At 40.5% G+C, this 24,239-nt stretch overlaps 1 protein-coding gene across 1 annotated transcript in view; it reads right to left on the minus strand.

Annotated features, from left to right (window-relative positions):
* Positions 1 to 1,492: 1,492 nt before the first annotated feature.
* Positions 1,493 to 24,239, minus strand: part of LOC134657708 (probable sodium/potassium/calcium exchanger CG1090) — a 56,365-nt gene continuing 33,618 nt past the window's right edge. Inside the window, exons 4-17 of the mRNA XM_063513271.1 lie at positions 22,865 to 23,016; positions 13,506 to 13,562; positions 12,656 to 12,797; positions 11,807 to 11,917; positions 9,309 to 9,486; positions 8,840 to 8,986; positions 7,854 to 7,951; positions 7,507 to 7,619; positions 6,829 to 7,002; positions 6,013 to 6,100; positions 4,990 to 5,154; positions 3,229 to 3,331; positions 2,203 to 2,333; positions 1,493 to 1,713 (exon numbers count right to left, since the gene is read on the minus strand). Of these exons, the coding sequence (XP_063369341.1) occupies positions 1,514 to 1,713; positions 2,203 to 2,333; positions 3,229 to 3,331; positions 4,990 to 5,154; positions 6,013 to 6,100; positions 6,829 to 7,002; positions 7,507 to 7,619; positions 7,854 to 7,951; positions 8,840 to 8,986; positions 9,309 to 9,486; positions 11,807 to 11,917; positions 12,656 to 12,797; positions 13,506 to 13,562; positions 22,865 to 23,016 (1,859 nt within the window). The 3' untranslated portion in view covers positions 1,493 to 1,513. The remainder of the gene's footprint in view (positions 1,714 to 2,202; positions 2,334 to 3,228; positions 3,332 to 4,989; positions 5,155 to 6,012; positions 6,101 to 6,828; positions 7,003 to 7,506; positions 7,620 to 7,853; positions 7,952 to 8,839; positions 8,987 to 9,308; positions 9,487 to 11,806; positions 11,918 to 12,655; positions 12,798 to 13,505; positions 13,563 to 22,864; positions 23,017 to 24,239) is intronic.

Here is a 24,239-nt window from a genome sequence, read left to right on the forward strand (position 1 = left end):
CGTTACTCTACAAGGTCAAAAGTCAAACTTCTAGAAACCCTGCACTAAAGCGGCTTCATTAAATAGGTGAAGGTTGTTACAGAATGTTACTAGAAGTTTTCCTTTAGTTCCATGAATCTAGTATAACTGGATTGGGCATGAGTGGTGGGGATAACTGACAGAACGGGATAGTCTTATGTATCTTTCAGTAGGAGTAGCAGCGAAAGCGCTATTATTGTTTGTCCTTGTCACAGACTCACATTTTTCTTTATTCCCCACCATAAATTAGTAAGGATGATTGGTCGAATTTATTTGTTGCCCACCATAACAAATAAATTCGACCAATCATAGTGTCGCAATGCGACGCTATGATTGGTCGAATTTATATGTTTTGTCCCTCACGGAGGCACGCGTAGACCACTTCTATAGGATGCTACCTTCTATGTTTAGTTCATTTTAAGCGAGTGGTGATTAAAAAAATCTCTAGTATAAAATAGGGGGGGGGGGGGGTATAGTAGGGGGTTACAGGAGAATATCGCTTACGTAACGCTTTTGCCTTGTCTGGTAGATGCCTCAAATAAATCCGAAAAGCCCGAAAATATACTGCCAATGTGTTAGTCAAGTCATCAAAATATTTTACGAGACCCAATATCGCTTTCTTAGCATTTTTAGAAGTATTAGAAGAATGGCGTTACGTAAGCGACATTCTCGTGTAAATCTCCAATATTGATGTCAACCTTTGGGTACAGTTCAATGTACATAAAACATTAAATATGCTTTAAGAATATCTACAATAACCTACGTAATTATTAGAATTATATCCAATAGTTAATTGCTTAAACATAAAATATAATTTACAGATAGCGAGAACAACATCGATGTTTTATTCATCATAAGACAATGGTATTATGTAGTAGAAAACTTAGTATATAATATGTTATACATTTACCAGCATAAAGTTTGTGATAGTCACAAAAATAGTATACTTGGTCAACCAGATCTTGACAGTAGAAAAAGGCGGCAAATTTGAAAAATGTAGGCGCGAAGGGATATCGTCCCATAGAAAATTTGAATTTCGCGCCTTTTTTTACTGACAAGATTTGGTTGACCAGCTATATCTACAAAGATTTCATAATCAACATACGTAAAATAGAAGAGAACATCTATTTAAGGCTCAACGCAGACACGACGGAATTCGAGTCCAAATGTCTATGTAAGTAATGGTTCTGTCTGATCTTCCAGAATTAATATGTCAGTTTTTTAAAATCTGCCATATCTTTCACGTTCACGATAAAATTCAGACTAATGCCTCAGAAGAGACCGAAGAATAGAGATCGCTACCTGAATTCCGTCACAACTGTGGTGAGCTTAATAATACATTTCAACATCGAACTAAACTCTATGCTTTAAAAAAACTGGCAGCACGGACGCATAGCCAACCGAAAGCCCCCTCCACACTCCACGAATTGCGGCGCGAAGCCGCGAACGCGAGTGTGGAGGGGGCTACAGACCAAGATCACTTACCATAGACAATTTAATATATAGACTCGCAGTCAGGCGGGTTGAAGTTCCCGAAGATGTTGAGCTCGTACAGACTGGCGAAGGTGATGAAGAGGAGGTACCATATCATCAGGACAACGCCGTATTTCCTGTCCAGCTTCCAGCCGTTGGCGTGGGTGGCCACGATCAGGAAGATCACGGTCGAGAAGAGAGAGAAGGTAGAATATACGAGACCTGGAAAGCAGATGTATGTACCTTCAATTTTTGCAATCTGTTGGCGTATTAGGGTAGTGATGGATTTAAAGTTGATGCATACCTAAGACATTAACTTGGGGAAAACTTATTACGTTTTCAAGCTTGCTTTTGTAAGTTTGCCCCTTTAACTGAAATCACTAAGATTAGTAATGCTTTACGGGCTATGGTCATGGTACTCATGGTGTAGCATTTGTATTGGGTACGCAATGAAAGAGTTAATAGAACTTACTCGTAGTCGTAGCATCCAATGGACGTATTAAGACGACAGCCTAATTGGCAATGTCTCTTTGGTCCCGAGTCACATTTCCCCTACCTTATCTACCTACAGGTTACCCTCTGAAACCCGGATCTATCCAAATTTATGTCATTCCCAATGATGTAGATACCTATTAGTTTTCAGCCAGGTAAATTCATGTACACCAATCTATATTTTCAGGATAGGAAGCAGTAGCCCTGACAGACGAGTACCTTTGCTGATGACGTTGACGTGCGAGCCGGGCTGGATGATGGCCGTCTGTATGAACCAGGGCAGGCCGAGGCACACCAGGATGTCGAACACGTTGGACCCCACTGCGTTCGAGACGGCCATGTCGCCGTACCTGTCGAGATTTCAGTGTCATATGATGTGTCCATATAGTGGCTACAGCTACAGCTGGCAAGGATTGGCCACAGAAGGCCAAGGATAGAAAAACTTGGCGAAATCTGGAAGAGGCCTTCACCCAAAGAGGGGTCTTTACGAACAAACTTTTTTAAACATTCTGTATACAACATAGCTAACTGTAATCTCGTAGAGAATTAATAAAGGCTTTTTATTTTATTTTATTTATTTATGATGTGTCCAATGGTATGTGATGTACTGCTAATAATGCATGAGAATAAAATGAAGGATAAGGATAAGATCGTAACCCTTAGTTGTCTTCAAAACTACTAATGCCATGAAGAAGTGTAACGCTTTTACGGTAGATGTCGCTAGGGTCCCCTAGACCCATTAGTATGGTGGAAAGATTTGCTGGCTATGGATGAGGTCTTGGTGGCGCAGATGGCAGAGCGCTGGAGTATCGATCCAGAGGCCGTGAGTTCAAGTCTCACCCAAGACAGTAATTTTTCCACTTTTAAATTTAATATTACCTATATGCTTAATAGCATCGGTCGCAGACGTTTCTGCTTGTTAAAATTAAATTATGAAGTTCGTCTATTGAATTACACGTCGCCAGAATATTTTGCTGAGACAACAAAAATATAGTCAGTCTGACTGTCGAGAACTCCCAATAAATATACTGCGCTGAGACGCAACATAACACATATTGTAAGCTACAGGGATGCCGCCATGTTTGAATAGGTCTCTATGCATTACTGTTATTCTAATTATGGTTGGTAGGTTGTTGTGATGATAAGTCTATAAATGTAGCAGTAGTCCATTAATAGATTACATAAACTAGTGTAAAACCATGTTCAGGAAAAACAATAAACTACGCTATGGTTTTTCATTCTCACCCCTCCTTGATGACGGCGAGCGAGGAGAGCGCGTCAGGCACGGAGACGCCCGCGGCCACGAACGTCAGCCCCATCACCGTGTCCGGGATGCCCAGGGTGTAGCCTGGACAGAACACAATCATTAGAATTTAGGAAACTTGGACATGCAGAAGTACAAGTCACAGAAAGTTCACAGTCAAGACCTTTAGAAGTTAAACCTTACGGATGATGGTGATATCCACACCTTCAAGTAGAAGTAGGAGAACCAAAGCATGGTCATGAGGAAGGTGATGGAGTACCAGACGCCGCGGCGTCGGGCATGATGTGTCAAGGCCATTGCTAGTTGGAACTTACGGATGAAGGTGATATCCACACCTTGTAGAAGTAGGAGATCCAAAGCATGGTCATGAGGAAGGTGACGGGGTACCAGATGCCGCGGTAGTCGGGCATGATGTGTCAAGACCATTACTAGTTGGAACTTACGGATGAAGGTGATATCCAAACCTTGTAGAAGTAGGAGTAGAAGGAGATCCACAGCATGGACATGAGGAAGGTGACGGGGTACCAGCGGCCGCGGCAGTCGGACATGATGTGTCAAGACCATTGCTAGTTGGAACTTACGGATGATGGTGATATCCACACCTTGTAGAAGTAGGAGATCCAAAGCATGGTCATGAGGAAGGTGACGGGGTACCAGATGCCGCGGTAGTCGGGCATGATGTGTCAAGGCCATTGCTAGTTGGAACTTACGGATGAAGGTGATATCCACACCTTGTAGAAGTAGGAGATCCAAAGCATGGTCATGAGGAAGGTGACGGGGTACCAGATGCCGCGGTAGTCGGGCATGATGTGTCAAGACCATTACTAGTTGGAACTTACGGATGAAGGTGATATCCACACCTTGTAGAAGTAGGAGTAGAAGGAGATCCACAGCATGGACATGAGGAAGGTGACGGGGTACCAGCGGCCGCGGCAGTCGGACATGATGTGTCAAGACCATTGCTAGTTGGAACTTACGGATGAAGGTGATATCCACACCTTGTAGAAGTAGGAGATCCATAGCATGGTCATGAGGAAGGTGACGGGGTACCAGATGCCGCGGTAGTCGGGCATGATGTGTCAAGACCATTACTAGTTGGAACTTACGGATGAAGGTGATATCCACACCTTGTAGAAGTAGGAGATCCAAATCATGGTCATGAGGAAGGTGATGACCAGATGCCGCGGCAGTCGGACATGATGTGTCTTGACACATCCGACTAGCAATGGTCTGACCATTGCTAGTCGGAACTTACCGATGATGGTGATATCCACACCTTGAAGTAGAAGTAGGAGATCCAAAGCATGGTCATGAGGAAGATGACGGCACACTTCGGACACTGGCGATCAAATGTATGAAACAAACGCGTTCCTACGCACACAGCCTAAGCTCGTGTAGGTAAACGCGTACCATGCTTGTGTGAGTGAGATAAGACATTGTAGGGTAACTGTGAGGTAACCGAGAGCGGGTCTCAGCGGGTGGGCGGCACTTTCAACGGGAGCGTCCATACTGTATGCTAGTACTCTTTATTATACTGTGGTGACGGGGTAACAGCGGCCGCGGTAGTCGGGAATGATGTGTCAAGACCATTGCTAGTAGGAACTTACCGATGATAGTGATCATCCACACCATGAAGTAGGAGTAGAAGGAGATCCACAGCATGGACATGAGGAAGGTGATGGAGAACCAGATGCCGCGGCGTCGGGCATGGTGTGTCAAGACCATTGCTAGTCGGAACTTACCGATGATAGTGATCATCCACACCATGAAGTAGGAGTAGAAGGAGATCCACAGCATGGACATGAGGAAGGTGACGGGGTACCAGCGGCCGCGGCAGTCAGGCATGGTATGCCGGCAGGACCAGTGCACCGGGTACGCCACGTACCACGCCGCTAGTTGGAAGTGGTCTGGAAGAAATTATTGAATCAAATTAATGACAAAATAACACTGATTTAAACTTTCACGATTTTTACACATTATTAAATTGTACAACGGGACTTAGTAATTTCAATCGGGACGAGGGTTTCAAGATCTCATCCATATGGAATCCAGTCATTAGTAAATGTAAGCGTAAACGAATATCGACAGTCGATAAATCGAATATCGTTAGTGTTGTGTGTCGACAGAGTGACATCCCTAGTGCGCAAAACGTTCAAGCGGATAAACAAGACCAAGTGCGGGTAGTTCGAAAAACTCGCGCGGTTAGAAGATGCTGATGTCAACTTAAGCCAGTCTTCTCTGAGACCACGGGGACAACGCCGTCCTCGAAACGTCGGAGGTAAATCTTAAAAACTTAGATACGTGATTAAGTCTCGTTGTATAATTTAATAATGACAAAACGTTCACAAATTTTCATACTTTATCAAGTTCTAGTCAAGATGCGTGCTGTTTTCGTCGTTCATGGATAGGTCAAGACTCAATGATGGACTTACTACGAGACGCAATTGACGGCTTATGCTCTTTAGTAAGAATAAGTGAATTCGCATAAATTAATTACTTATGTAGTCACATTTGTAAATATATTTTCTGTTTTCGTTAAACTTCCGGAAAGCATTAACTTTCGGCCCGCCGCGCTAAACGAAGTAGCCGCTTTCTGGCTCCGTCGACCAGAATAATTGTATATTACCTACTTACATACCTCGGTCAGTAAGCATAAGCAGGTACGTAAATAAGAAAGTCTCAGACAGACGTGATCTGAGACGATTCATCTCTTACTTTCCTGCCCTAGGTATGTAATAAAGTAATAGTAATACACTATTACTTACTTGCTCCGATGGGCTTTATGAGAGGGTTGATGGCGGTCTCCGGGTTGTACTCCTTCGCCTTGTAGTACGACGGGGCTACGGGCGCCGCCTGCAACCAAGATACGATAATTATGTACTTACATTTTTTATATCCAAAGTTCATCAGTCTTGACAAAGTAAGGTCTACGGTCTACTCGCTCCTGTGTTTTAAATTAAGAGCCAGGCCAATCAGATCTGATAAGAACAGTTTTAATTGATGGATCGACTGACAGCTTCGTAATAAACAGAGAAATCTCTCTTAGCTCTTGTTAGAGCAACCGTCACTGTTGCTCTAACAAGAGCATGCTGGAGCAGTTTTATATTGCCCTAAAAAGGAAAGTTTGTATAGTATGTCGATTTGCTGCTGGCCCGGAACGGCTGATCCTTTGTCTATTGTTAAGTAAATCGGCACGTGCCACCCCCTGCATAAGAAATGGTTCCATCACTTTACCTGGTTATTGAATTACAACTCCTATGGAAATTGCAATAAGATTCAAAATGAACAAATGGAAAAATAATTTTCCATTTCTTGTGTGGCAGGGACCACCCAAGAACTACGGTTACTGAGTGCCGGCTTACCCTTTTTTCGCAGGTAGCGGCACCTGCGGTTTTACTTAACACAATAGACAAGGGATTAGCCGTTGGGGGCCAGCTTCCAATCTACAGACTATACATCTGCTTTTTTATTAACAAATCAAGGCTCTAGAGCACACCACAGCTGTGGGACAGGTATCAATTTTGCAGATCTAGAAACTAATCTTCGAATCTTCATTAGAATATTTGCTTCGTGTTGCCAACCTGCGCTGGTTGCTGTGGCTGCTGCCCCGGCGTTTGAGCAGCCGAGCCAGGTTGTTGTTGCTGTTGCTGCTGCGGCTGAGAGTTGTACGTGTCGCCCCAGCTGCTAGCAGGAGCCGCCGGTTGCTGGGACTGCAAACAATTACAATTATCATCTAAACCGAACTGCTTCAAGACCTTACCGTAAGGAGGTTACCGTTGATTTGACTTATAAGTCATAAGTACTATATATCTACGAGATGGAATGGTTATTTCGCAAGAAACGAGCCGAGACCATGCGTGACGAAATTATAAGTCAGTAGTAAAGTAATAATAAGCAAACTGTGACATTGTGAACTACCTATTTTGAACTACCCTTTCCAGGGTCCATGTATGTAACATCTGTACTATGGTAGGTATGCAAATAAAGATCTCTATATCTAATTTTGAGGATAAATCTTTACCCCCTTATTCATAAATGTTTACTAAAGTTGACAAGCCGATAATAATCGTTTGTCCCTTTCCATCATACCATACGTCGGAAAGGGACAAACGATTATTATCGGCTTGTCAACTTTAGTAAACGTTTATGCATAAGGGGGTTAGGCTTTATATAAAAGGGGGCAAATTCTGGTTAACATCGCTCGAATAAATTGTCAATTTTTAGGGAAGCGGAAGTCAGTAGCGTTGGCATCTACTTACCTGCTGGTCACTCCAAGAGCTGTTAGGGTCCCAGGTGGCGTTGGGATCCCACGATTGGGCAGCAGGGTCAGCGTTGTACGCTGCGTTGTCGTACGCGGCGTCCGGGTTGTATGCTGGAGACAAATTAATTAATACATTAGTCTGTTATGTCTATTAGGTATATCCATCTCTCTTGTTAAATGAGTATATATTAGGTATGTACTTCTTGGTGCCATCGACAGGATTTACAATGAATGCGCTCGAACGAGGTATCTTGCTCTATTGTAAGTTGGTTCAGAATAGAGCGCAAAATTATGAAAATACTACTTATATAAGAACAAAAGAGCGGGTTATTCCCGGTTCCTTACGTGGGGGGTTCTGCAGGGCGGTCTCCTTGGTCTGTCCCTCCATCTGCGTGTATTCGTCACCCGCGGGTTTTGCCGCCGCCGCTGCCCCAGCCGCGCTCCTGCATATACCATGACTACTATTGAGAAAATCAAGTTAGTAAGAGTCAAGTCAAATGTTGCAAACAATTTTCTTTCTCTTCATCCTACATCCCAAGTAAAACACCCTGATTTTTAGGGTTCCGTACCCAAAGGGTAAAAACGGGACCCTATTACTAAGACTCCGCTGTCCGTCCGTCCGTCCGTCCGTCCGTCTGTCACAGACAGTTGAAATTTTCACAGATGATGTATTTCTGTTGCCGCTATTACAACAAATACTAAAAACAGAATAAAATAAAGATTTAAGTAGGGCTCCCATACAACAAACGTGATATTTGACCGAAGTTAAGCAACGTCGGGCGGGGTCAGTACTTGGATGGGTGATCGTTTTTTTGCTTGTTTTGCTCTATTTTTTTTGTTGATGGTGCGGAACCCTCCGTGCGCGAGTCCGACTCGCACTTGGCCGGTTTTTTTGGTAAACATGACAAGGTACACTAATGTAATATGGGGGTTTCATATGTGGCAGAGGTCAGCATCCTCATCTCCTCACTGAACTTGAAGTCAACGAATACCTAAAATATTGTAGGTTGGGATTGGGATCATGAGTATCAGGGTTCAGGGGAGTACTTCGAACGAAAAAAATACAAGACTGACGTTTTTTTACAAGACACTTTGACTTACAGCGATCGAATGTCTTTAAAGTTGGAGACAGTAACTGACAATTTGCATCGAGTCAAGGTCTACCAGTCAGTTCACTGACCACTAACTTTATTAAACTGAGAAGTCACTATAGAATAACTCTACCGTGGTATTCTGTAAATCTATGTTTACTTTCAGAATTTCAAATACCAAGAAGAATTAATTCATCCGTAGTGGACTGAGTCTGGCAAATTAGCCAGATTCCGACTTACTTGTATGTGACGAGCGCAGCCTGTTCCTCTCGTGTTGGCAGCTTGAAGGGCAGATTCATGGTCAAAACCCAGCGCTCCAGCTCGCTGTTGAAGCGCAGAGCCACGCAGTACACGCCGTACATTATCAGCATGAACAGCGCTTCGGGCCTGGAAGATAATAACAGTAGCGCATAAGAATGATTGACGGTATCTACTTTCAAGAACGTTTATCTGAACTGGTAATATTTTTTTGATCTGGGTTGGAAGATCAAATGACCAAAAGGAGTCTGAAGTACAAGAAATGTTACTCGAAGTTGTTTTCGCTTTATCCATTGCCGCAGTGGTGATCGTGGTTCCTTACAAGACACGTATCTACGTCACATACTGTTTCTTAAGAGCTTAGCGCTAGCACCCGCTTATACACATTTTTTTGCAAACTTTACACCGACTGATAGTATCAGTGGCTTTCAGGCTGTTTATTATATATTACCAAGAGACGTATCCATTGGCGATGGTACACAGCATGACCAGTATAGAGATGGCATAGAAGAAGCAGTCGCGGCACAGCGGCCACCAGTTGAGGTGCGACACGGTGCCGGCGCACAGCGCGCACACCGAGATCACGAACATTATGTTGAACACTGCGGAGCCGATCACGCCTGACACGCCTGCAATATACATTTACGTATGTAAGATCTCAGAGCAAGCATCTCAATGATTAAGACTGTTTTTCTTTCGTCGGAACTCTTAACCATCTAAGAGAATTAAGAGAACAGTGCCGGTAATCGGGATCCCATCAAAAACATAAATGTGAAATGAGAGTCAAGTTCAATATTAAGAATATTCGTCGTTGTTGACTTCGCCGGGAAAACAATTGAGATCTATATAGGTGCCAAGTTCTAGTTTTCTTGGGGTGTAAATAAAGTTTAGTTCATATGTTTATGTTCAATAGATTCTGAGTTACGCAGGGGTTAAAAGTGGCTCCAAATGGTTCGTGTAATATAACACACGGCCGCTGCGTCGCCAGTTCTTTTTTCTTTTGAACTTGGCTTGATAGGTACGAGTACGAGATCGAGCTCTTGCCCTATGATGGTCTTCCCAACCAAAAATTATATTAAAAATGTTCACCACATTGACCTTAATTGACCGAAGGGTCTACGTTTTGACTCGGGCATTTTTCTTTTGTATGTCCGGATGTTCTCCTCTACAGGTCACAATTCTCAACCGATTCTTGTGAAATTTTGTGACCAGATTCTATGAGTAAATAAAATTTTTTTGTCGATCCCGTTTTTGGAAATTTTCAAAAATAGAGGAGTTGTGATACCTCGTGCTTAAACAAATAGTCGTATCGATATCATAAGAGTATTTTCTTTTTGAGACATATTTACATAGTAAATGGCAAAAAATGCAGAAAAATTGTATTGCTGGTTTAGGCGGTATTTACGGCGGCGGCGGCTAAGAACTATCATGGCGCATTTTGTAAACAATCGCTTTTTTTGTTTGCACACAGAAAGTCTGGGTTCGATCCCCAGTAAGAAATAACTTTTTGTATTTTTTTTTTCACTTAAACTTCGTATTTTTTTTAATAAATTAAAATCTTTGTATTGTTGATTGATCAAACCGCTGTGTGGCGCTGTCATCGTGCACGGTCCCAATAAGCTATGCTCGCGAGTAGGGCTTGCAATTCGAATATTCGAATATTCGAATTTGTCGAATATTCGACCTGTTTTGATATTCGAATATTCGGTCGCTCAGGTTTCGAATATTCGAATATTTTTTATTACTATAAAAAAATCTATGTCATCCGCTGTAGTTACAGTTTCTGTGTGTTTTACGGGTATTTACAGTGAATGAGGAACGGTAGGTAACCAAATACGAAGGAAATAATATTTTTACTGTATTCCTCTCGATAGACTTCGTGAATACAGTGAAACCTAACTCAATTTAAAAGAAAACGAAATCAAAAAGAATGTTATTTTTACGGTGCGTAAGTTTTAAGTTAAAGGGTCATTCTGTTTGTTCAGTACAAGCCTTGGAGGATATAATCAAACGGAGACGCCATGTCTGTAATTTTCTGTACAAAACAGTCTGCCAATTTTTGCGGGGGAGGGGAACGTCAAATGTATGCGTAACGTAAAAATAGCCATGTCAGATAAACGTCAGTCCATACATTGTGTATGACCGTTGGCCGCCTATTTTCGACAGAGGGGAAAGCCTGTTAATGGCTACTCCGTTTAGTTGTATCCTCCAAGGTACAAGCGTACGTTAAGCGAATTTTTGAAGTCTAAACCTTGCCACTTATCGTAATTCTCAAATTTAATCATACCAAACCTGCCCAACTTGGTAATCTAACCATGCACCTTTAGCTGACGAATAATCCACCCAGTACTCAACCAACTTTTTCCCTTAAATATTCCAATATTATATAATTAGCCGACCATTAGGAATAACAACTTGCCAAAACAAATAAAGTCAATAAAGATTCAAAATAAAATTAAATTAAAGGCCTTTTTACAGGCCTCTGAGTGATTACAAGTTAATTTAAATCGGAAAATAATTACCTACTAAAAAAATATCTTACATACCTAGGTGTTTGGATGGTTAAAGTTATATTATTTCACGCAACGACGCATTTATAATAAGTTTTATCTAGAAATATTAAATACATCTAATTTTGGCGTTTTACTTGTTTTTATAAATGTGGGCATCTTATAAATAGTAGGATGATAAAATCTAGTCAATTAAGTGGATTTCTGCCAAATATCCTTAGTTTTAGCAATATGTGAAAAAAGCTTTTGAATAAAACAATATAAAACCGATTTCTCGTTCCTTTTCTTATTTTGTATAATATTCGAATAATTATTCGAATATTCGAATACGTCGTCAGAAAAAGTCGAATATTCGAATATCTCAAAGTTTCGAATATTTGCAAGCCCTACTCGCGAGGTCTACAGCTCACAGAGCCACTAGTTGTTAAAAGTTCCTCACCGATATCGTCCTGCGCGCAGAAGACGCCAATGACGACGGTGGCGAGCTCTGGCGCCGAGCTGCCGGCCGCCATGAACGTGGCGCCGGCCACATCGGGCGCCAGCTTTAGCTCTGTAACAATATCATTTTACATTATGCAACAAGTGCGAAAAATAGGAACGAGTAATGCGATAAATCAGCGGTCGGCAACCTTTTAGCAGCCAAGAGCCACATAGTAGCTAACGAAGTTGACGCGGGCCGCACTTTGTTAATATTTATGACTTTATCAGACATTGTCGTGTGTCAATAGTACATACTAAATAGCCAAGGAGGCTCGCGGGCCGCAAGTGAGAGGTTCGCGGGCCGCATGCGGCCCGCGGGCCGCCGGTTGCCGACCGCTGCGATAAATGAAAACACGACCGAGGGGAAATACAAATATATTAAATTGTAATTGTTGAATTTTGTATTTTGTAAGCTGTTATTTATTGATTTATTTAATTTTAATTTATTTATAATGTACTTTGACGATGCAAAAGATATTGTAAAATCCTACTTGATTAAATGAGATTCTATTCTATTCTATTATATATGTAGGTAAAGTGACTATAACTTTACGGGGTAGAAAAAGAAGCGCTCTGATTATTGGCGCGAAGTGTTATAATGTTAAGTCACATGATTGCAACGTGCTAGGGAACGTGTCTGAACTAGGCACCTACACAATAAGTGTGCCGCCGGCACTTCCGGAGGGATTTTGCTGCGCGGGTATGCCGCCGGCATAATCAGGCCTGGCAGGCAATGCCAGCCCGGCGGCTAAAATACCCGCCGCGCCGGCATAGTGTGTATTAGGTTAGGAGCCTTTAGTCTACGTACCTTCACAGATCCTGTCAAGACTGGACACGAAGTACTCGTCGCACACGATAGCGAGTCCGATAAACGTGAACACGGCCACTAGCACGTGTAATATCAGGCCTCCATGCTTGCGTGCGTTTTGCCCCATCAGTGGCCGAGGGAACTGTGTATAAGCATAACAGTTACGGTTTATATACTTGTAATAATACATTACACCTACCCTACAGATTACTGCAATGATCCGCCAAGTCGAGAAACGCATAACCGTAGGTATCACTGGAACTGTTGCAAACGTCAAGTCTTTATACAAATAAAATCGGCTTGATACTTCATCAGCTACAACATTTTAATTAGGTATTTATGACATTATCTCAACCTTGTATAAATTTAAATTAATTAAAATTTAGAAAACTTCACTAAATCTTTAGATACGTGTTTGCTCGTATAAAATAAAAATAAAAACATAAATGTGAACTTGGCTCTTCATTTTGATTAGAAAATTGACGCGAATATAACAACTGAAATTGTCTAATAATAAACTGGCATGTCTCGATAACTTGTGTTAGCATTGTTATGGCAGGTGTCCGGACTACTTTACAATAGCTCAGTATCATGTCCACCCAAACTTCAATCCATAGACCGGTATACTGTTCACTTTTTCTACAATAGTCCCAATGCCTGCTGCGACCGGTTCATGGGTGTCTATTGTTGCACCTGTGAACGGGTTCCAGCAGGCGTTCTACATGACATTAAAGCTCTCCAAAGGGCCTCTACGTGTTGGATTTAGATCCCCACGCAAACCTATCAAAAGATCGGGATTTATAGACCCGTGAAGTCCAAAGTGGAGAAATAATAATAACTGGCATGTTACCTGCTCTATAGCTGGGGGAGTGCAGTTCCTCAAGGGGTGGACCGTCGGCACTACATTCTGCAACCAACGAAAACAAACATCAAAACAAGAACCAATTATGGACATAGTGAGCTATAAGGCATTACACCTTTGCTGTCGATTACGGGTACTACTGTGCTTAATGTCTATGATTGGTACCGAGAGATGCACACTCTTTCTTCTCAGTGAGCTCTATGTCAAGCACACACTCTTATCAGTGAGCTTAAGTAGTTCTTCCTTAGTGAAAGTAGAAGGAAATAGGTCCTTTAGGAGTACTTTCATCACTTAATATTGCAGAACTATATACTCGTATGTGACGTTTTCTATCAAAAGGTACCACATTGTCGGTTGTCAATAAGGTTGATTACCAATGGAAGCCATATGGAAATAGCGCCTTATTGGCAACCGACAAAAAGTACCGTTTTGATTGAGAATGGCACATATATTTACCCCAAAACATAATATTAGCGCATGAAACACGAGTAATTGCCGGCTCTATAGAGTTTCCAAAAACTGGGTCGAGCATTGAGATCAAAACGGGCATGAAAAGTATGCTACAAACAGTGCACTAATGAGAAGTATGTTTAGTGGCCTCTTGTCCAAAAATCCTGTTTTTTTATAATATTGAAGCATTTCCAATTATTGTACAGGGTAATTAACTTGTTTACATGTTTAATGAATAGCTTCAGTACAGTAAATATTTCAGGGTGCCTAGCCAAGGTGACAATCGCTTGCGCTAGGACAGCGAAACGCTTTGTGCCTCTCTATCACTGATCCATATTAGTGCGACAGTGAGGAGCGTAAACAATTGGCATGTTGGCTATGCACATTGTGTATAGGTAGTAAGCTGCAGAGATAACTGATCCTACCTGCAAATTTCTATCCAGAGGGGGTCAGTTAACGCTGAAGCTTACTGTACATACACAGCTTCAAATACAATTAAAATTACACCCACATTCGAGTGTACGCGAATATTCGCTATGTGCACGACTGGTGCTGCCCTCATTTTGTCGGACTTTCTACGTTAAAGCTTATGAAGTAAAATTAGTTCAAGCGGCTGCCGCTAGTACTAATATCGGACATTCCATAAGATTACCTGTGTTTGTGACGATCAGCGCCACTTCCCTCTCCACCGACTTCGCACCTTCCCAATTAGCTAAGTTGGAAATTCAAGACGTACCAATTTAAACTTTTCGGCAAATCGAAGCCAGAGTCTTAAAGAATGGGGAAAGTTATTTCAGACAGATGTCCAGATGGAAGCAAGACAAATGCTTAAACAAACGTAAGTAAAACTTTACTTTCGGATTACGCTTATATTTATGAATTTAACACATATATTTACGAGTTATTTATTTCGAAAATGTCACATTTAAGGCTGGGTTTTCACTGAGGCAGATATGAGCGGAGACGAGAGGAAAAGTGCGGAAATCATCTATCATCACCATTGGTTGTGAGCCACATACAGGGTGGATTTTCTTTTTGGGTCAGTGAGGGCAGCTACCAGATCCCGTGCTGCTACAAGAAAACGGTCTAAGAAGACCTTCCCTCGATTTCAAATTAATGAAGATTGGCGTTTACAGATTTTGGAAAAAACATACAGGTTGCGAGAAAAAGGTCATTTTTGACAAACTTTTTTTTTGATGCCAAGCGATCCCATTCCTATTAAGGATCAAAAGCTTGTATGGAACCAAAAAAAAATTTCCGGCTAGAAAAGCCACAAATCGAGGAAAACTTTTCCCATACAATTTGTATGAAAATGAAAACTTTTATTTTTCACATGCTATTTTTGTATGCCAATCGATTCCATTCCTATCCAGTATCAATAGTTCTTTGGGGTCAACTTACGGTAATGTACTAAAAAGCCACAAATTAAAAAAAACATTTTCCATACATTTATACTATGGAGAAAACGTGAAATTTAATTCACATTTTTCTATCTGGCCAATCAGTCCTGTTACATTTAAGGACCATAATACTGTATGAAGACATTGCTGTAGGACTGATGGGCGAGATAGAAAATTGAGAATAACATTTCACATTTTCCCCATAGTAAATACAAATACAAATACAAATAATTTATTGAGAAAAGTATAGTACAGTGGTTGCTCTTAAAGACTAAGAATTTATAAAGATAAGTGATTTACAAATGCCTGAACTAGGATTCCCTGTGTTTCAGGCAGCGAAGGACAATATTAACTATTTATTAATTATTCACTTAATTATAAACTATAAGTAGTACACAATATAAGTCTTATTACCTAAACAAAAAAGTAGGTTCTTAAGTATTAAATATCAGAATACAGTAGGCAGTAGGTAATCATTTTACGACTATTAGTAAGTTCTCTGTATCATCGTACGTCATTTTTTGAAAGGCGCGTCGTAGAGTATTCTTGCAACAAGCATAGCTAAGTGGGTATAAGTCTAGTGTTGCATTTAACCTGTTGTACAAAAATGGGCCCAAAAAGATAAAGAATCTAGATGAAAATACGTATTTTCTTTGTACGGTTTGCATGCATATCTTTGCGCCTTTTATTTCTATAAGCGTCACTTGCACCATTCCACTAACCCTGGGTTAACCGGTTAAACCTGGAGTTACCATGGTAACCAGTACAATTTGACACTGGGTTAATGGTTTAACCGCTTAACCCCGGGTTCGTGGGATGGTGCAAATGGCCCTAATCAGTGTTGAAAGGAGTTCTGGCGTGCTGCTTTAGTACTGTGCTTAATATATATAATTGGCGAACAGTTAGTACTTCACATGATTTATAAAGGAGGTCAGTAGGGTATAGGAATGGGCGGGAAGTGGCTACCTTTAATAAGGCTCTTTGAGCTCTTTCTAGGGTTAGTAGTGTAGTTTTAGCTGTGCCACCCCAAGACGAGATGCAGTAAGTTAGTATCGATTGACATAGCACAAAGTATACTTGTTTGATTAAATTTGAATCAGCGATTGAACGAAGTTTTTTAAATATAAACATTAACTTTCGAACTCTATTGCACAATGCTTCAATGTGATATTTAAAAGAGAGGGTTTCGTCTATCATGACTCCCAAATACTTGATTTTGTCAGTAATAGCTAGAGATTGACATGAGCAGAGATTATTCGAGTTTTCCTTACAGTTATGTGCGTAAAGTTTGAGGTTATGTGCGACCGGATCTGTTTTCCGCATGGAAAATCTTATAAAATTTGTTTTGTCGGAGTTCAGTGTTAGTAGATGCAGTTTTAGCCAGTTAGTTACAGCATCAAATCCGCGTTGAGCGTACTCGTAGGCCTCGTTTGTTGACTTTGCGGAAAAAAGTAGGGCAGTGTCATCTGCGTAGGAAATGATTTTGCCACTATCTATTTTTAGGTTGCATAGGTCATTAATATAAATCAAAAATAGGGTCGAGGCCAAAACGCTGCCTTGGGGCAAGCCAAAAGGAGAGTTTTCTAAATCGGAACTTATGATGTTATCTATTTTTACGCATTGAGTACGTCCGTCTAGGTAGCTCGCGATTAATCTATGCTGTGTTCCTCTAATACCTAGTGTTTCGAGCTTGTGCAGTAAAATGGGAGTAGAAACAGTGTCAAATGCTTTTGCGAGGTCCAGGAAGATGCCAATTGTCTTGTTACCCTTGTCTAATTCCTGAACTAGATAGTCAGTCAATTCGTGTACAGCATCTGCGGTTGATAATTTTGGCCTAAAACCAAACTGTGTCTTTGCCAAAAAGGCATTCTTCTCGAGATATTGTACAAGTCTGTTATTAATAATTTTTTCTAGGATTTTGGATGTCGCTGGTAACAGAGAAATCGATCTATAGTTTGTTACTTGAGCATTGCTACCAGATTTGTGGAAAGGGACTACAACGGATTTTTTCAAACATTTCGGAAAAATTCCTTCAGAGATGCATTTTTGAAATATGTGTGTTAGCGGTGGAACTAGGATGTGTCTGAAGGTCTTTATTATTTTGTTCGAGATGCCATCCCAACCAACCGCGGAATCCTCTTTTAAGTTCATGATAATTCTGTCAACCTCAGTTTCATCGGTATTTAATAACACAAAAGATTTGGAAGATTTGTTTGGTTCGGATAGCAATCTTGAAGGGAGTGGCGATGAAAATCCCTGGACTTTTTCAGCTAGGTTTTTGCCTATGTTAACGAAAAACTCATTTGTGTTATTTGCAGCCAACAATTCGGACGGACCTGCTTGCAGCAAAATTGCGGATGATTCACGTTGTTTTGCTGTGTGTGTTACGTTTTTAAGATGTTTCCAAACTAATTTACTGTTTTTTCCAGCAATTTCCAGTTGTTTTTTGTCGTAGTTTGTTTTTATGTTTTTCAGTAAGTTGGTACAAAAGTTACGATATCTTTTATACGTCAGTTGCAATATAAGATTGTCTGGATTTGCTTTAGCTTTCAAGTGTAGTTTATCCCTGTGTCTCATAGATCGAAGAAGTCCCGTGGTTATCCATGGTTTTTTGTTAAAATTCTTGCTATTTAAACGTGTCTTATTAGTGTTACGTAAAATTGCTTGCTGGACATTTTTGGTCAAGTACAGCATACTATTTTCTGCATCAGCAGAATTATAAACGGGGCCAAAGTCAATATTGCGTAAATCATCTCCAAGTTTAACACTGATTTAAACTTTCACGATTAAGCGCTACGCGATTAAGTCCCGTTGTATAATTTAATAACATCTCCAAGTTTGTTTATATTTAATTTAGTGACAAATTGCGTGCGCGTGCATGTACTACGTGATTTACGATAGAGGGTTAGTAGGGCAGCTCTGTGGTCGGTCACTGTAGAGTTAGTAACAAGTGCTAACGCCGAAGAATTAGATTTTACCATAATATGATCTAAGCATGACCCGCTTTGATGTGTAGGAAGCGTGTGCGCTGGGAGTAAGCCATGGAAAGAACACAGGTTAAGATAGCTTTGGGCTGTCAGCGAGGATTCGCTGTTTTCAGATAGAATGTTAATATTAATATCTCCTATCAATACTATATTTTTGAAGGATGTTAGTTTACTTAGATTTTCATCCAGGGACTTGATAAAATTATTGGTATCTCTAAAGGAGGGGGGTCTATATAAGGCTAATACTGCAGTAAGTATCTGATCCGATTTTAATTAAGAGCCGATTGCAATCTAGTATATGGTGTTCCACAACTGTGATATTTAAATTATTTTTTACATAAACTACTACCCCGTCATTTTGGTTATAATTATACTTAGTGCTATACGAAATGTAACCGGGCATATTTGGTAGATTGGTATGAGTACTAAGCCAGCATTCAGTCAAGACAATGATGTCACAAGTAATATCTAGTCTTTGTTGAAATACATTAAAATTATCGAAGTTTTTGCAGATACTCCGTATGTTTTGTGTTAAAATTGATAATGGACTTCGACAGCGACGAACATGTTGTTTGCAGGTTTCGACATCGCAGGCGTTAGACTCTGATACAGAGAAACTATCTAGGTCAGAAAATATGATATTGTTCATAGGTAGTTAAACTAATGAAATAAGAAGTGCTATATAAGTATGTAGAAAGTTAGCGCTCCTAGGCGCCTTCATAATCTATAGAGTTTAAATACCTTTTTTCGGCCATTTTTCTAGCTGGGCAGTCGGCTTCGCCTGTTTGGTGGTTGCATGGTTTCTTGTAGTGCGAGCATGTTGCACATTTTGGTGCTTCGTCCTTTTTTGTGCATTCCTTGAATGAGTGACCCGCTTCGCCGCAGTGGCCGCAGATGTTGGTCTCCATTTTGCAGGTCTTCGCTGCATGATTGTAAAGCTGACATTTGAAACAGCGCGTCACCAAGGTGACATCCCTAACAGGGCAGGATGACCAATTCACAAAAACTCTGTCGTTCGTAATTAAGGCCTTGCGTATCGCTCCAGAAACTTCAATTATATAATTACAGGTCTCGGCGTCCTTTTTTCCGGATTTGTGACTGAGCTTAGTGGAAGACATAAATTTTTCGAGCGACCAATCTTGTAATTTATCGGCTAAGTTTTGATTGAAGATGCACTTGAGGACTTCAGTTTCCTGCAAGTCCACGGGAACTCCAATGACTACAATTCTGGGCTTGCGTTTTTGTGGCTCGTCAACGGTGAGTCCAGAGGTCGTAAGCTGCGCCGATTGCTTGAGTTTTATGACGTCTTCTTTTGAGTCAATGCTTATCACTACACCGCCGTTTTTGATCTTGCGCAACCCTCTCACGTGCAGCTTCATTTCTTCGGGCCGGATAATCTTTTGAACGAGAGATTTTGTCTCCTCACTCGATTTTAACTTGTCGACCGGATAGATTGCGACTGAGCTAATGTTAGATGGTTGAACGTACCTCGTTCCATTTTTCTTAAGGGCGTCGGCAAACGATACAGGTCCCGAAACTTGTCGGCTGGATTCCTCAATTGATTCCTTTAGTTCTTGGATGCGTTTTACGAGGTCCATCTTTTCCTGTTGCGCTTGGCGAGACTGATATGCTTGGACTGCGTGGCTTTTTAGAGATTGGTATTCAATAGCCATTTGTGAGGCTAAGTGGTTCACGCTGCGACACAGGTTGTTGATTCTGAGCTTCTGGTCAGTGTTGAGTTTACCTTCTGCAGATGTAGAGCATACGTCGTGGAGGTTCAGTTCGATCTTTTTTAGCCAGGTCTGGATGTCACTCGTGGGAATTACCTTCGGGGGCTCTTCTTCCTGCTGCATGTTTGCTGGTGCGGGCCCGGGCGGGCCGGGCTGCGGCGTGGGCGTTGAGGGCGGGCTGCGGCGTGTTAGTCCACTCCGGTTAAATGGACTATTCTCCGACATTTTTCGCTTACACCTGTTTACTCCACTTATACATTATACTGTAAATGTATGCAAAAAGTTTTTATTAATTTCTGGCTTTTTAGTACATTACCGTAAGTTGACCCCAAAGAAACTATTGATACTGGATAGGAATGGAATCGATTGGCATACAAAAACAGCATGTGAAAAATAAAAGTTTTAATTTTCATACAAATTGTATGGGAAAAGTTTTCCTCGATTTGTGGCTTTTCTAGCCGGAAATTTTTTTTTGGTTTCATACAAGCTTTTGATCCTTAATAGGAATGGGATCGATTGGCATAAAAAAAAAATGTTTGTCAAAAATGACCTTTTTCTCGCACCCTGTGTGTTTTTTCCAAAATCTGTAAAAGCCAATTTTCATTAATTTGAAATCGAGGGAAGGTCTTCTTAGACCGTTTTCTCGTAGCAACACGGGATCTGGTAGCTGCCCTCACTGATCCAAAAAGAAAATCCACCTGTATAAATTGGACTTTTTCTAAAATAAATATCGAAAACCCGATTCTTTCAAATCTGGACGTTCTTGGGCTCATTCTACTCAGAATCGACAGCACTCTCCATCCTACCATTAAAAAAAGATGTCCCAAAATGTCCATTCCATTACGTCACGTTTTTAGTATGAGAAAAAATTTCACTTGTATGTAACGTGACGTAGTGGAATGTACAATTTTCATACAAAATTTTGGGACATCTTTTTTTAATGGTATGATATAGAGTGCTGTCGATTCTGAGTAGAATGAGCCCAAGAACGTCCAGATTTGAAAGAATCGGGTTTTCGATATTTATTTTAGAAAAAGCCCATTTATCTCCGTCTCACTCAGTCGAAAGGCCTCAGACTGGTCTGCTGACCCTTTAGCCAGTGACGGATCAACTGGTAGGTATATTTAGATGCCCTAAGTATTTCTAGACCATCGTGCACTATCTTTCCATGGTCATTCATTATCAGGTACGATTCATTCCTGAGATTAGTGCTTAACTCTCTAACCCTTAATACGTGTCCAAAATTAAATAAAGCTAATTTAAACTAAATTTTTTTTATTGAGTTGAAATTATGGTGGGAAATATATTACCCTTGGGCTAAGCAACTGTTCAATTTGATTGGTCAATCCGCTCCTTTGACTCACCTACGCCACAGGGCGGACACGCCATACATCAAAAATCATTTGCGTTTATATGTGTGCACGGCACGTCTGTACACGCGTCATTGTGTATGTGTGGGTAAGTAGCTTTACTGAGAGCACGCCAGAAGTCCGCCAGATTCAAGTCGCGGGGCGAGCACGGGGCGAGGTAATGCGAGTCGGGGCGGGGCGGTGCGTGGCCGTTCTGTATGATAATACTATATATAGTTCGTTTTTTTAGCATAAGAAAGAAGAATAAAGTAAGCGATCTTGACATGTCTTTTAATTGAAAAACGCTTTTTAAAAATCAGTAACTAATACTTATGAAAGCAGAAGAATATAAATGATCGTATTAGATTCATAATTTTATTGTTACATATTTGCCGTGAACTATTTTTAAAACATGTTTTTCAATTAAAAGACACATCAAGATTGTTTACCTTTTTTCTAATGCTAAAAAAACGAAGTATATTACTTATTCGGTGCCTACGCTCTGTAAGCTATATTATTACATTTCCTAAACGATGAGATACCATACGAAATATGAGATTACGATTTGTATACGGCATCTACAAAGAGCTTTTACAATTCGTCTGAAGCCCTCTTTTGATCTCGATGACTTCCTCTTGCGATGAAAGCAACAAATTAATGGTTAGGATAAGGCTTTGTGTAAAGGTAACCTTCAGTAATACCGGGGAGTGAAAGGTGTGTAATATATAAATGTGACGTTATCTATGAAAAGGGACCTTATGAAAGTAAGAATACCAATGCGATTCCTCATATTTTATCCAAAGATTGTAGGTATAGCAACTATATACATAAACGCAATATTTCACTGACAAAAATGCAATTTTCTTGTTTTGTTCATACTTCAAGATGCGCTCTCAGTGACCTTGACGACACGTTCACATAGCGATTTGTTAGCGGCGTTTCGCGAGTGAAGTACAACTGTCGGACTTTGACTATCATTTCTGACTTTTGTATTGCTTTAATGCAATGGGTCCCATATAGACATTTGATCCTAAAAACAAACCTGATTGATTGATACCATAAATGAAAATTTGTCATCTAGCCTATTGTCAGTTAACAGTCAATGATTTATAACTCAAGATAGGTTATAGGCGTTCCAAAATTGAAGCGCTTACCTTGTGACAAATTGGACAAGTTTCCTTTAGTGGCGGCTGGACAAGCGAGAAATGTGCACGTGCTAACGAGCTCCCGCACACCGAAAGAGAAAGAGACGACCTTATGTTCAACAACGAGTGTGACAAAGATGGATGGAATGAGAAAACTAATCAAAAATAACAGATTTCTTCGTAGGCACAGAAATAAATATGGAAGTATTTGTTGTGCTCTTCGAGTATGAGTATAACCTATCTATGGTTATATAATATCATTGTTAACAGTGTGGTAGGTACTCACCGAGGGCTCGTATCCAGCGTCCTTCTGCTTCTTCTTCTCCCCCTCATCTTCCTCGTCAGGCTCCTCGGTGCCTTTCAGCAATTTCTTCCTCCCCTTGTCTCCCTCTTCGTCTAGCACTCTCTCCTTCTCACCTGAGGGAGTTGTTTCTGGTTCTGTGGAAACGTTGAATGTTTACTTAGTTTTGTTCATACGAGATTGTGATTGAAGTAGTGACATTCAATGACAGTTAAGTTTTTATTCATACGAGTAAGCAAGCCAAAAGCCATAATATGCATTTTTGTCAGAATTAAGGAGTAATTCTTGTTACATCTTATAACTTTGAACGAGCAATTTTTGTATGTACTTATATTTAAATATTTCAGGGTCTCGGAAACAGCCCTAACAATTTCGGTGAAATATGCTATATATAATGGGGGTTTTCGGGGGCGAAAAATCGATCTAGCTAGGTCTTGTATGTGGCAAAACGCGCATTTTTGAGTTTTTATAGGTATGTTTCCGAAGCGAAGCTCGGTCTCCCAGATATTGTTCTGTAGCCTATAAATGTATTTTAACCTCTAGCGTACCCGGTCCTAATACTGTTACAAATTACCTACAATGGAATATAATTCATTTTAAATGTTATTGTTTTATTTCATTTGATATTAAAACGAAACAAATTCAATTCTATTCTCTAATACCATTGATTGAAATTAGTCTAGCAGTTTTTCTTAAATAGTGGGCCGCTAGAGTTTAAAATTAGTTTACCTCCATACTTCAGGTACCTACTTAGATCATTTATAATTCAGTTACCGTAATACCCGTATTACACTAAGGGCTGATTTAGACGGAGCGCAAACTCGCATGCGATTTTAGTTACATTGCGGACTGTTGGTTACGTCCAATTCAACCGACCAATCAAACCCCGCATTGTAATGAAACTCGCATGCGAGTTCCCGCATCGTCTAAATAGGCCCTAACCCTTTACCAGGCTAAGGGATATATATTTCCCACATACGGCACTTCAAACATGTGTTCTATTTTCGATGAGTAAGACTGACATTCGATTATCATTTTTGAAATGCCAGATACAGGCAATATAATACTAGGTCATCTAAATAATATCTTTTTAAAAAAAAGGGAACCGCCTTCAAAAAACCAACCCACTGAAAAGTACAAAATAATTTTTATATGGCACCCCTTTACGTGTCCAGTTCCTATCCCACGGCGTAAAGCAATTTTTTGCCAAAAAGTAATTAATACCTAATAATAAGAAAATTAATAATCATCCGGGTAATTACTTAGTTTTTGAAGTCGGTGCCAAACCAACATTTTTGAGAACCGATATTTTAGACAACGAAGAACGCTGTACTTACTTGCATTATAAAGACATACTTAG

Source organism: Cydia amplana, chromosome 20 (assembly GCF_948474715.1).
Source record: "Cydia amplana chromosome 20, ilCydAmpl1.1, whole genome shotgun sequence".
NCBI lineage: Eukaryota > Metazoa > Arthropoda > Insecta > Lepidoptera > Tortricidae > Cydia > Cydia amplana.